This window comes from Lynx rufus, unplaced genomic scaffold (assembly GCF_022079265.1).
Source record: "Lynx rufus isolate CCGP_SWC_20201006 ecotype Redwood Valley unplaced genomic scaffold, mLynRuf1.p SCAF_3, whole genome shotgun sequence".
NCBI classification, from domain to species: Eukaryota; Metazoa; Chordata; class Mammalia; order Carnivora; family Felidae; genus Lynx; species Lynx rufus.
The window spans coordinates 133,467,622-133,480,170 of NW_025814845.1; the positions used below are offsets into that span (position 1 = coordinate 133,467,622).

General features: G+C 35.1%; 1 protein-coding gene across 1 annotated transcript in view; it reads left to right on the forward strand.

Moving 5' to 3' along the window:
* ETFDH (electron transfer flavoprotein dehydrogenase) overlaps positions 1–12,549 on the forward strand; it is a 30,970-nt gene that overhangs the window by 13,614 nt on the left and 4,807 nt on the right. Inside the window, exons 6-10 of the mRNA XM_047091025.1 lie at positions 1,468–1,545; positions 4,904–5,050; positions 6,632–6,772; positions 10,170–10,313; positions 12,038–12,206. Of these exons, the coding sequence (XP_046946981.1) occupies positions 1,468–1,545; positions 4,904–5,050; positions 6,632–6,772; positions 10,170–10,313; positions 12,038–12,206 (679 nt within the window). The remainder of the gene's footprint in view (positions 1–1,467; positions 1,546–4,903; positions 5,051–6,631; positions 6,773–10,169; positions 10,314–12,037; positions 12,207–12,549) is intronic.

A 12,549-nucleotide genomic window follows, 5' to 3' on the forward strand; every position in this document is an offset into this window, starting at 1 on the left:
CAGCTAAGTTTTCTAAAGGAAAGAATTGGAAGAATCGGCAGGAGGGGGAGGGGAGTTCTTTTGTTTTCGGCCTCAGGGAAAATTGAAAAAAAAAATTTTTTAAGTTTTTTTATTCAGAGAGAGAAAACGAGCTGGGGAGGGGCAGAGAGAGAAGGGGACAGAGGATCCAAAGCCAGCTCTGTGCTGACAGCAGAGAGCCCGATGCAGGGTTTGAATTCACGAGCGAAGCTGTGAGATCATGACCTGAGCCAAAGTCAGACACTTAACTGACTGAGCCACCCAAGTGTCCCTCAAAAATTTTTTAGATTTGTTTTTACCCTTACAATATGTAAGTCAAATAAAACATGTAAGTCCCTGTATTATACTTGGTGCTATACTAATTTTTGTTTTCCCAGCTCATATATATGCATTTGGGTTTTTAGACCCAAATGTGGGGTTTTGCATTTTCCTGATTAAAATATTCTTGACTGGGATCAGTGTAAAAGTCACACTTTGTAGAATCTATGATTTTTACTTTTTGTGAGCAGACACACACATATACACATAGTCTCTTACGCTTTTCTTCTTTTCCTCAGTCCGTTAAAGATCATCATCAATAGATTAATGATCTGTTTATTGGGTTTCTTTGTACTCTGAGTCAGACTTCAGTTCTAGTTCAAAGCCACATTCTACAGTTGATTCATTTTTAGGGTAAGAAATAAAATATTTATATGTTTTTCTTTTCATATCCATTGCCACTAATCCTTGTTTCATCTTTTCACACCTGTGCTTTCTGTGTGATTCTAGTGTACGTTTTGTACTTCCTTTCTCAAGAGCATTTTTCTTCATAGGGGAATCGGAAGCCAAGTAAGGGTTACAGAGGATTGATTGCTATTTCTCATCCTCAGAATTACCCTTTTGACCAGTTTTTGCCAATCCTTCTTGCTCCAGAAATAAACTTTGATCACCTTTGGGCTGTCTTGAGCCTCTTTCTGTTTTGTTTTGTGGTTTCATTTTCTTTGGTGTTTTGTTTTGTTTTGTTTTTTTGGTGGGGGGAGGGAGTCTTAGCTCATTTGGAACAGAGGCTTTCCTGACACTATTGTCTTCCCACCCACACTGATGGTCTTCATTTGTTACAGGCCCTGATTTCAGGTTCTGTATACCTGTTTTTGATATCTGATCTCTTCAGAGAGCTTTTTGTTTATTGTTACTGGTTTCTTTAGTGACCTCTGTAGTAGCTTACCACTTTTCTTCTTCAAAAAGTTGTGGCATTTCTTTCATTTCCAACTCTTAGAGCTGTGTTCTTTTATATGCTAGAAGGGAGTATCTTTAAAACATGTGTCTTTTTTTTTTGCCTAAATGTTTTAAAGCCTATATTTCTGTAATCTAGAGAACATGCTCACTTTCTTAAAAATCTAAGACTGTTTATTGTTTCTTTTCAAGGTGGTTGTGAATCCTAGGTGATAACAAAATATGTTTTCATTTTAGGTCCTTTTTCACGAAGATAGTAGTGTAAAGGGGATTGCCACTAATGATGTAGGGATACAAAAGGATGGTGCCCCAAAGGTAAACATCTTAACAGTTATGAGCTTAACAAACTGACAAAACAAAGAAGAGAATCAATTTAAATGCAGTAATTTAGTTTTGCTACAGAGTGTATGCTAATAGTGTGTGTTAGAATATGATTAATGTGGAATTTTTCTCTTGTTAAAAAATACAGAAGCATTTTTGAACTAAAAAGTGACTTAGACAAGTCAATATAATGTGTTTAAGAATACTTTTTTAAAGAGAAAAACATGACTCATCCAAATATAAAACAAACATGTGACAGATTTTATTTTACTCATTAATAAATGACAGACTCAGTGAGCAGTTCAAGGAGAATTCAAAAAACATACCCATGTGTAGGTCATCAGTAAACTGCATTGCCACTTCCACAATTTTCATTTCTATGGACAAGAGTAATTTGTATTACTATCAGTCATGTTGATAGAGTCTTTGACATGATTTTAATATCTTTTGGTAAATATTAAACTGATTGCTTTCCTTTCATTCAGATATAATCCTGGTTGGTTTTCAGGTTTTTACAACTTTTATTTTTGAATTTGCAAAGAAAAGCTCTAAGGGGATGGATCCATAAGATTCCCTGGAAAGGACAAGGAAAAAAAACACATTGCTTTCCTGTAACAATAGGACAAAACACAAATTAGCATCTCAATAAATTAATTTGTCAATTCATATTTATGTGTTTATTGTCTTAATTTCTCAACTAGATCATAAGCTCCATGAGGGCAGAGATCATGGAGGGTTACTCCAGTACCTACCGTATAGTACCAGGTAATATCAGGTCCTCAATACATATTTGTTAATTTAGAATTTATCCTTCCTTCTGCCATTCTTGAACAGAATTGGGAATCTCGTATTGAGTCTCCCTGCAGATGTTCCTGTTTCTTACTGCTTCCTGCCTAGAAATAAGCAAATGGCAAAGCTTTGGAGTCTTACCTACTTCATTGTTCTTCTAAGGGTTTGACCAGATTCATCAGAATTATATGAGGTCTGGGACTCAGTGTGTCCTATAGTAGGGCCCAAGAAGTTTTTTCTTTTTGTTTCTGGGTTTTTTTTAATGCTTATTTTTGAGAGTGCAAGGGAGGGGCAGAGAGAGAGAGAGACATAGGATTGGAAGCGGGCTCTGCACTCACAGCACCAGTATTGTAAGAATATATATATACGAGGGTGTATGTTTTATAAACATTGTTTTTGATCACAAATAAACTGGAAACAGAGTTAATGGTTATTATGCATTAGCAGAACAGGTGAATAAGCTATGGTATTTCCACATGGGCTACTACTATACAGCCTTTGAAAAGAAAAATTTGAACTATACAGTGACTTGAAAAGATTTTCATGAAGTAGTATTGAGAAGAGATACAGAACAGTTTGTATTATATGATCTCATTTTTTGTAGAATAAATCAAGAATCGAAAAAATTTAAGTGTGTATGTATCTCAGAATATACGTATGTTTATGTATTTGGGTAAAACTGTACATACTAGATTGTTAATACGGTTTATGGATGAAGTATAATAAAAGGAAGCAGACAAGAACAAAATAAAAAGGTACTGAGTGAGAGTACTTATAGGATGTGTATGCAAGTGTAATATACATGTATGCATTATTATGACACTAGTAAGTATTGCTCAAGAAAAAAAAGTTACCAGTAAGCATGTGACAGATGTTCAGAATTTCTAGTAACCAAAGAAATTAATTTATTGTTAAATTAATGAGATAATTCTTACCATTCAGACCGAAAATATTTAGCACCAAGTATATTCATGTAAGAAGTGCTTTATAATAGTGAAACACACTGGAACGGTGTGATTGTCCCACTATTGAGAATTGTTTAAAAAATTAGGGGACTGTATTCAAGCATTAAAACTGAATGCTATAGGAGGACGCCTGGGTGGCTCAGTCAGTTAACTTTATCAAGACTCTTGATTTCAGCCTAGGCCATGATCTCACAGTTTGTGGGATCGAACCCCACATCACGCTTTGTGCTGACAGCATGGAGCCTGCTTGGGATTCTTTCTCTCCCTTTCTATGCCCCTCCCCCTGCTTGCTCTCTCTCTCCATCAAAATAAATAAATAAATAAATATTTTTTAAAAATGAATGCCTTCTTTGGTGTATATTGCCTTAGACAAATCACTAACGTGAAAGCAGTTATAAAACAGTTTGTCAGTGTAAAACTACTATCTGTATGAATGTCTGCACACACACATACATGCAAACAAAATGAGTAGAGAAATATCAGAAAAGATATACTTCATAATAGACTTTCCTGATTATTCTGTATTCCTTTATTAAGTAACTTTATTGAGTATCTACATCATGGTAGGTGTTAAGCGCAAAATATATAGAGCAAAAAAGAAGTAAAGACTTTAATTGTAGCTTTGTTTCTACTTGGAAAAAAATTTCAGTTTTATAATATACATTGAATAATAGAGGACAAGTATTATTAAAGTGAAAAACAAGTAGCTAAAGAGTATATTTGGTATGATTGTGTTAGAAGGATATAAATAGTCTCTGTATAATTTTTTATTCATGGAAATTTTCTGGGATGATTCACAAGAAAACTATTAATAGTGTTTTTTGCTTCAGATGATGAGACTGGAAAATTGAGCAGGGGGAAATGGCTTTTCGCTTTTCACTTTATTTTCACTTGGAGAGAATTTTTTTAGCAGGAGCATGGTTTATTTCCTTTTTAATTCTTATGCATTCATTCAGGTACTTTGGAAGTTATAAAGAAAAATACAACAGAGACACAGGATATATTATAACATTTTAAATTAGATTCCACTTACAGCAGTACTTAGTTTTATTTCTAGGGTTATGTATTTGTACTGTTTCTTCCATACCTGAATCATGGTTCAGTTCAAAACTGACCAGACAACTGATGAATGGATGAAGAAATTGTGGTTTATATACACAATGGAATACTACTTGGCAATGAGAAAGAATGAAATATGGCCCTTTGTAGCAACGTAGATGGAACTGGAGAGTGTTACGCTGAGTGAAATAAGTCATACAGAGAAAGACAGATACCATATGTTTTCACTCTTATGTGGATCCTGAGAAACTTAACAGAAGACCATGGGGGAGGGGAAGGAAAAAAAAAAAAAGGTTAGAGAGGGAGGAAGCCAAAACCTAAGAGACTCTTAAAAACTGAGAACAAACTGAGGTTTCATGGGGGGTGGGAGGGAGGGGAGGGGAGGTGATGGGTATTGAGGAGGGCACCTGTTGGGATGAGTGCTGGGTGTTGTATGGAAACCAATTTGACAATAAATTTCATATTAAAAAAAAAACTGACCAGAATGTGAATATTTTTTAAATTGTCAAATGTTGCAATTTAACGTTTTTGTTTTTTAGACAACATTTGAGCGAGGACTAGAACTACATGCCAAAGTTACAATTTTTGCAGAGGGTTGCCATGGACATCTAGCCAAGCAACTATATAAGAAGTTTGATTTGAGAGCCAATTGTGATCCCCAAACCTATGGAATTGGACTCAAGGAGGTATCCTGATTTGTTTTTTGTAATTTTCATTTTGAAATGTGGAATTTAAACTTGTTTGTATTGTTATGTAGTTTATAACATTGATATAATTTTATAGTTGTTATATTTTTCCTTGACTTGAGATGTTCATTATGACTAAAAAGATTTCAGATATTTTTTAAGGGGCTAGAAAGCACTGCTAATCAAATTCCATTATTATCTAAATTGTATCTACATGTAATTGTTTTATCAAATGTTGCTTGAAGGGTGCCTGGGTGGCTCATTCGGTTAAGGATCTGACTGTTTCAGCTCAGGTCATGATCTCACAGTTCATGGAATCGAGCCCTGCATCGGGCTCTCCACTGACAGCCTAGAGCCTGCTTGGGATTCTCTCTCTCTGCCCCTTCCCTGCTTGTATTCTCTCTCTCAAAATAAATAACTAAATAAACTTTTTTTTAAAAATGTTGTTTGAAATCAAAGTCTTGAACTTAAATATTTTTTTAAGTTTATTTATTTGGGGAGAGAGAGGGAGCGAATGGGGGAGGGGCAGAGAGAGAAAGAATCCCAAAGCAGGCTCCACACTGTCAGTGCAGAGCCCAGAGTGGGGCTCGGACTCATAAACTGTGAGATCATGACGTGAGCCAAAATCAAGAGTCAGATGCTCAACCAACTGACCCACCCAGGCACCCCAAAAATACTTGTAATATTAATTTTTTTCATTATAATGCCATCTGCCCTAATAAGATTTGACCTGATACCCATATGCTGTTTGTAGGGTGACTGCATCTTACAAGAATTGTTTCTTCAAAATTGCACTGTGAAGATAATTTAGTTTATGAAATATATGCTCAGCCATAGTATATTGATTTGAAACCTAAAATTTAATTAGGTTAGATATTGTATATATTCTCAGTTTATCCGATCTCTGTTTTCCCAAACCTTGTGCTTATTAGAGTGTAAAAGATTAATTATAACCTTTTTGTTTAATTTTTTTTAGGGTAAAGCTCAGAAAGTTTCAAATTCCATATATAACTAGATTTATTGTGAGTAAAGGCTTAATTGTTTTGGTAGGTTGCAGATAGCACGTAACATTATCTGATTTTTAAATAATATTTCAGATGGAAATTGTTTAAAATTAAAACTAACCATTCTGAAAATAGATGAGCAATTTTTTTCATTGGGGGGTGGTAGTGCAGGAAAGCATAAACTATATTATTGAAGAATAACATATGTAAAGCAACAGGTCTTAAGTGTACAGCTCAAGTAATTCTTGTAAGGTGAACACACCCATGTAACCACCAGCCAGATCAAGATGCAGAACATTACCAGCACCCCAGAAGTTTTCCTCATCTCTTCAGGGTGTTTCCTATAGACTTCATAACTTTTCTGACCTGTTTCCTTTAGTCCGGTTTATCACACTGCAGTTTGATATAATTTTCTTTGATATGCGAAGTACTTTTTTTGTGTTTCTCAGTGTATTACTTTTTTTGTGTATTACAGTCTTTGACTTGAAACTTTCATAACTAAGACATAAAACTTGGCAAGTTATATATATTGTGGTGATAGAAAATATTTAATACTCTAGGACTTTTTTTTTTTAAGTTATGGATTATTGATGAAAAGAAGTGGAAACCTGGAAGAGTAGATCACACTGTTGGTTGGCCCTTGGACAGACATACTTATGGAGGCTCTTTCCTCTACCATTTAAATGAAGGTGAACCCCTGGTAGCTCTTGGTTTTGTGGTAAGTTACATGCCCAATATGGAAAATTCTGTTAGAGTCATTGGATCATCAGTGTTATGATATCTGCAGCATGTAAAATGCTTTTTACTTAAAAAAAAAAAAAAAAGCTTTTCATTTAAAGGTCCCTTTCTAACTTTGTCAGTCTGTAAAGTGCTTGTGGCTATTATTGGCATTAGTCTATAGCTTTTTGAACACTATAAATATACTTTATGTATACTTTAGGAATCATAGCTACTAAATGCCCAACACTATGCTAGATGCTTCACTGAGAATTCTAAGTTTCATAATAATCCTAAGAAGTAGGTTTGTCCTTATTTTACTGACAGGACACTGAAGTCCAAACAAGTTAAACAACTTTCTCAAACACACCCATTAAATGACAAGAGGCAGGATTCACACCTGAGTCTGTGTGACTTCAAAGCCCATTTTCCACTTAGGCATGCTGTCACTAAAAATGAAAGCAGCACTGGGTTTGGATCTATAACTTTTATTTATTTTATTTTTTCAATATATGAAATTTATTATCAAATTGGTTTCCATACAACACCCAGTGCTCATCCCAAAAGGTGCCCTCCTCAATATCCATCCCCCACTCTCCCCTCCCTCTCACCCCCCATCAACCCTCAGTTTGTTCTCAGTTTTTAGGAGTCTCTTATGCTTTGGCTCTCTCCCACTCTAACCTCTTTTTTTTTTTTTTTCCTTCCCCTCCCCCATGGGTTCCTGTTAAGTATCTCAGGATCCACATAAGAGTGAAACCATATGGTATCTGTCTTTCTCTGTATGGCTTATTTCACTTAGCAGAACACTCTCCAGTTCCATCCACGTTGTTACAAAGGGCCATATTTCATTCTTTCTCATTGCCACGTAGTATTCCATTGTGTATATAAACCACAATTTCTTTATCCATTCATCAGTTGATGGACATTTCAGGTCTTTCCATAATTTGGCTATTGTTGAGAGTGCTGCTATAAACATTGGGGTACAAGTGCCCCTATGCATCAGTACTCCTGTATCCTTTGGGTAAATTCCTAGCAGTGCTACTGCTGGGTCATAGGGTAGGTCTATTTTTAATTTTTTGAGGAACCTCCACACTGTTTTCCAGAGTGGCTGCACCAGTTTGCATTCCCACCAACAGTGCAAGAGGGTTCCCGTTTCTCCACACCGTCTCCAGCATCTATAGTCTCCTGACTTGTTCATTTTGGCCACTCTGACTGGCGTGAGGTGATATCTGAGTGTGGCTTGATTTGTATTTCCCTGATGAGGAGCGACGTTGAGCATGTTTTCATGTGCCTGTTGGCCATCCAGATGTCTTCTTTAGAGAAGTGTCTATTCATGTTTTCTGCCCATTTCTTCACTGGGTTGTTTTTCGGGTGTGGAGTTTGGTGAGCTCTTTATAGATTTTGGATACTAGCCCTTTGTCTGATATGTCATTTGCAAATATCTTTTCCCATTCCATTGGTTGCCTTTTAGTTTTGTTGGTTGTTTCCTTTGCTGTGCAGAAGCTTTTTATCTTCATAAGGTCCCAGTAGTTCATTTTTACTTTTAATTCCCTTGCCTTTGGGGATGTGTTAAGTAAGAAATTGCTACGACTGAGGTGAGAGAAGTCTTTTCCTGCTTTCTCCTCTAGGGTTTTGATGGTTTCCTGTCTCACATTCAGGTCCTTTATCCATTTTGAGTTTATTTTTGTGAATGGTGTGAGAAAGTGTGAATGGTCTAGTTTCAATCTTCTGCATGTTGCTGTCCAGTTCTCCCAGCACCATTTGTTAAAGAGACTTTTTTCCATTGGATGTTCTTTCCTGCTTTGTCAAAGATTAGTTGGCCATACGTTTGTGGGTCTAGTTCTGGGGTTTCTATTCTATTCCACTGGTCTATGTGTCTGTTTTTGTGCCAATACCATGCCTACTTGATGATTACAGCTTTGTAGTAGAGGCTACAATCTGGGATTGTGATGCCTCCTGCTTTGGTCTTCTTCTTCAAAATTACTTTGGCTATTTGGGGTCTTTTGTGGTTCCGTATAAATTTTAGGATTTCTTGTGCTAGCTTCGAGAAGAATGCTGGTACAATTTTGATTGGGATTGCATTGAATGTGTAGATAGCTTTGGGTAGTATTGACATTTTAATATTATTTATTCTTCCAATCCATGAGCACAGAATGTTTTTCCATTTCTTTATATCTTCTTCAATTTCCTTCATAAGCTTTCTATAGTTTTCAGCATACAGATCTTTTACATCTTTGGTTAGATTTATCCCTAGGTATTTTATGCTTCTTGGTGCAATTGTGAATGGGATCAGTTTCTTTATTTGTCTTTCTGTTGCTTCATTATTAGTATATAAGAATGCAACTGATTTCTGTACATTGATTTTGTATCCTGCAACTTTGCTAAATTCATGTATCAGTTCTAGCAGACTTCTGGTGGAGTCTATTGGGTTTTCCATGTATAATAGCACGTCATCCTCTTCCGTGGGCCTCTCGTCTACGCCTGGCTCCAGAGAATCCGTTCTGCTAGTCTTCTGGCGATTTTCTGGGTTATTTAGGCAGGTGTAGGTGGAATCTAAGTGATCAGCAGGACGCGGTGAGCCCAGCGTCCTCTTACGCCGCCGTGTTCCCCTCAAAAAAATCTGTAACTTCTAAATGTAAGCATTTTCTCCCTTTTTGGCCACTTATGTCTTTGCAGTAAATTACATCTTGAACCTTGCAAGGAATGGAAAAAATAAAGTTTCTGCGCCTTGCAGTTGGTCGCAACTTTATAATTTAATGTCATAATTAGACTTTTATGTGATACATTAAATTTTTGCATTATTGTTGTTTTTTGACAGATAGCCAAGTGTTCAGTATATCATTTTTGTATAGTTATTCCAGTGACTTAATTTTTTGAGAGGAAAAAAGTTTTGGGTATTAATTTTAGCGTTTTGATAATGCCTTGTAAAATGTAGCCTCTAATATTTCTTGTCTTCTTTTTTTCTAAGTATGATTACATTCTGTTTCTTCATTTGTGCCTTAGTAGCACCACATATAGTTTATTAGTTTATTACCAGAGTGTGTATTGATACATGAAAAATAATTACAGCTCCTTTCGTAGAAACATAATGTTAGCCACTTACCTACAAATACTTTTCTAATTTGAACTTTTATTTACAGAGCACAAAGATTTATTAATACGGTCTACATTTTTAAAGTTTGGCCAAATACAAACACATGGTATCCTTTTGTTTACCCTTTCTTTTCCAAACAGATTTTATTCAGTTAGGTTTGAGTTACTGCCTATAGTTCTCCAAGTATTATTGAGCACAAGAAACTTAATGCTTTCTCATAAATATTGCTCACACTTTAGTTTGATATAATTTGAAATAAAAATGTCTATATAAATTTACTAAATTTAAATATAAAAATTTTAAGGTTGGTCTAGACTACCAGAATCCATATCTGAGCCCATTTAGAGAGTTCCAGAGGTGGAAACACCATCCCAGCATTCAGCCGACATTGGAAGGTGGAAAAAGAATTGCATATGGAGCCAGAGCTCTGAATGAAGGTGGCTTTCAGGTAACAAAATTTTTTATTTATTTCTGTATTATAAAGTAAACATTGAAAATATAATGTAACAAATTTAGATAAAGAATAGAAAATTATAGAAAGAAACTTTTAAGCAGAGCATCTAGTGTTTATAAAACTGTGTCACACCATAGTTTAAATTAAATTACACTGTGAGTTTAGTTTTAAGAATATATTGATTTCTTGAGATAAATTTATAGGCTTCTTGTTGGTTGCTTGGTTTTTAACCCGAAAATTAAAACTATATGATCCAAGATATTTTCCATTACTCCTTAGCAGCAAGGAAACAAAGACAGATTTAGTTTTCCACAAAGGTAATTAATTAATCCCAACTACCTAGTAACAGTCATGCCTTTTAGGTGGCCTCTGTCAAGCTTTTACCCTGAATTGTTCTATTTTAGTATATGTTCAAAATAAATCTTACCAAATGCAGTTAATGTATTAATTATATATAAACAATGAAATAAGCAATAATAAAAGCTGTTAGTACTATTGTAAAAATATTAAACATGTAAGATGATCTTAAAAATTAGCTCTAAAATCTATACCAAGTGATTTGAAGCAAGTTACATATCTTCTCTGGCTTTGTGGGATCATGTGTAAAATGAAGATGATCCCTTCTGTCTCTAATATTCTCTTACGGTTTGCCTCCCTCTGTGTCCCTTTTGGCACCATCAGCCAAACTCTTACCACCCACCACTTTCTCAACACAGTCTTGTGGCTTACTTTAGGAAGCCCTTAAAGAAGAAAAAATAAAGAAGGAGGAAACTGTGCATTGGTCCTCTCTTCTTTCATTTTCAAACTATAGTTAGAATACATTTTCTCATGCAATCTAATTTAGCCACTACATTGTAGGGTATATATAAGCTTTACTGGGTAACCCAAATAACAGCACTACCTTTTATTACATTGTTTTTCATGAAAAGTATATACTAAGGCCCAGACAACTGTCTTAAAATTTGGTGGTGGGGGGAGCGCCTGGGTGGTTCGGTTGGTTAAGTGTCCGACTTGATTTTAGCTCAGGTCATGATCTCACGGTCTGTGAGACTGAGCCCTGCATCAGGATCCATGCTGACAGTGCAGATCCTGCTTGAGATTCTCTGTCCCTCTGTCTCTGCCCCTCTCCCCAACTTGTGCTCTCACTCTCTCAAAAAAATAAACTTTATAAATAAATAAATAAATAAATAAATAAATAAATAAAATTTGTTTTGGAAATTCAACTTATTCTTAACTTAATTAAAATATATCCTTAAAGTAGTAGCTAATTGTCACGATACCATGATCAGAACCTAAGTTTCCATCTCTAGATACCAAAGTAAAATAATACAGGGATATAGAGTTAACATCCTTTGTAAATCATGTTACCAAGAATGTATGTAAAAGCAGATTACAATTTCTATAATAGTTGTTTAAGTTTACAGAGTATTTTTAGATGTGGATATGTAAAAATAAAAATGTATGTTAATTTCTGGTTGTAAATCTGTCTCATGTAGGTTAGTCAGGGGGCAGAAGAGGAAGAAGTCCTAGAATAGTAGTAATAGTCTAACCCTCATTCTTAAAAAGGAGGGGGGGGGGTGGAAACTGCCCTTATTCTGATTTTTTCCTTCAAATTTTTCCCTATAGCTTTAGAAGACTTTAAGAGAATATAATTTGTAATATTGTTCTGCTTGTTTAATTTGAACTAAAAATGCACTTTGAATGTTTCTTTCCTTCAGTCTATACCAAAGCTCACCTTTCCTGGTGGTTTACTAATTGGTTGTAGCCCTGGTTTCATGAATGTTCCCAAGATCAAAGGTTCCCACACAGCAATGAAAAGTGGAATTTTGGCAGCAGAATCTATTTTTAATCAACTAACTGGTGAAAATCTCCAATCAAAGACAATAGGTAAGAAATTCCTATTTAAAGCATAGAAAATTGTCAAGGTCTTCATTGAGATATTAAAAAGAATCTTTTTAGACATATACTTAGTATACAGATAAAGAATGAAAATAAATACAATTAAAAATCTTGAGCTCTTTTTTATGCATATTTCAACCGATATTTAAAAGATATATATTGTATCTGTCCCTTTACACAAAGCACTCAAATGTGTGCTGTGCGAAGAAAACTAACCTCAGTAATTAGATTTTTCCAGCAATGTTGTGTTTTATTCAGATCAAAAGTAGAATAGTACCAATGATGTCTCACCTACTTAGAAATGATTTCAAGTTTGGGGTGCCTCACTGGC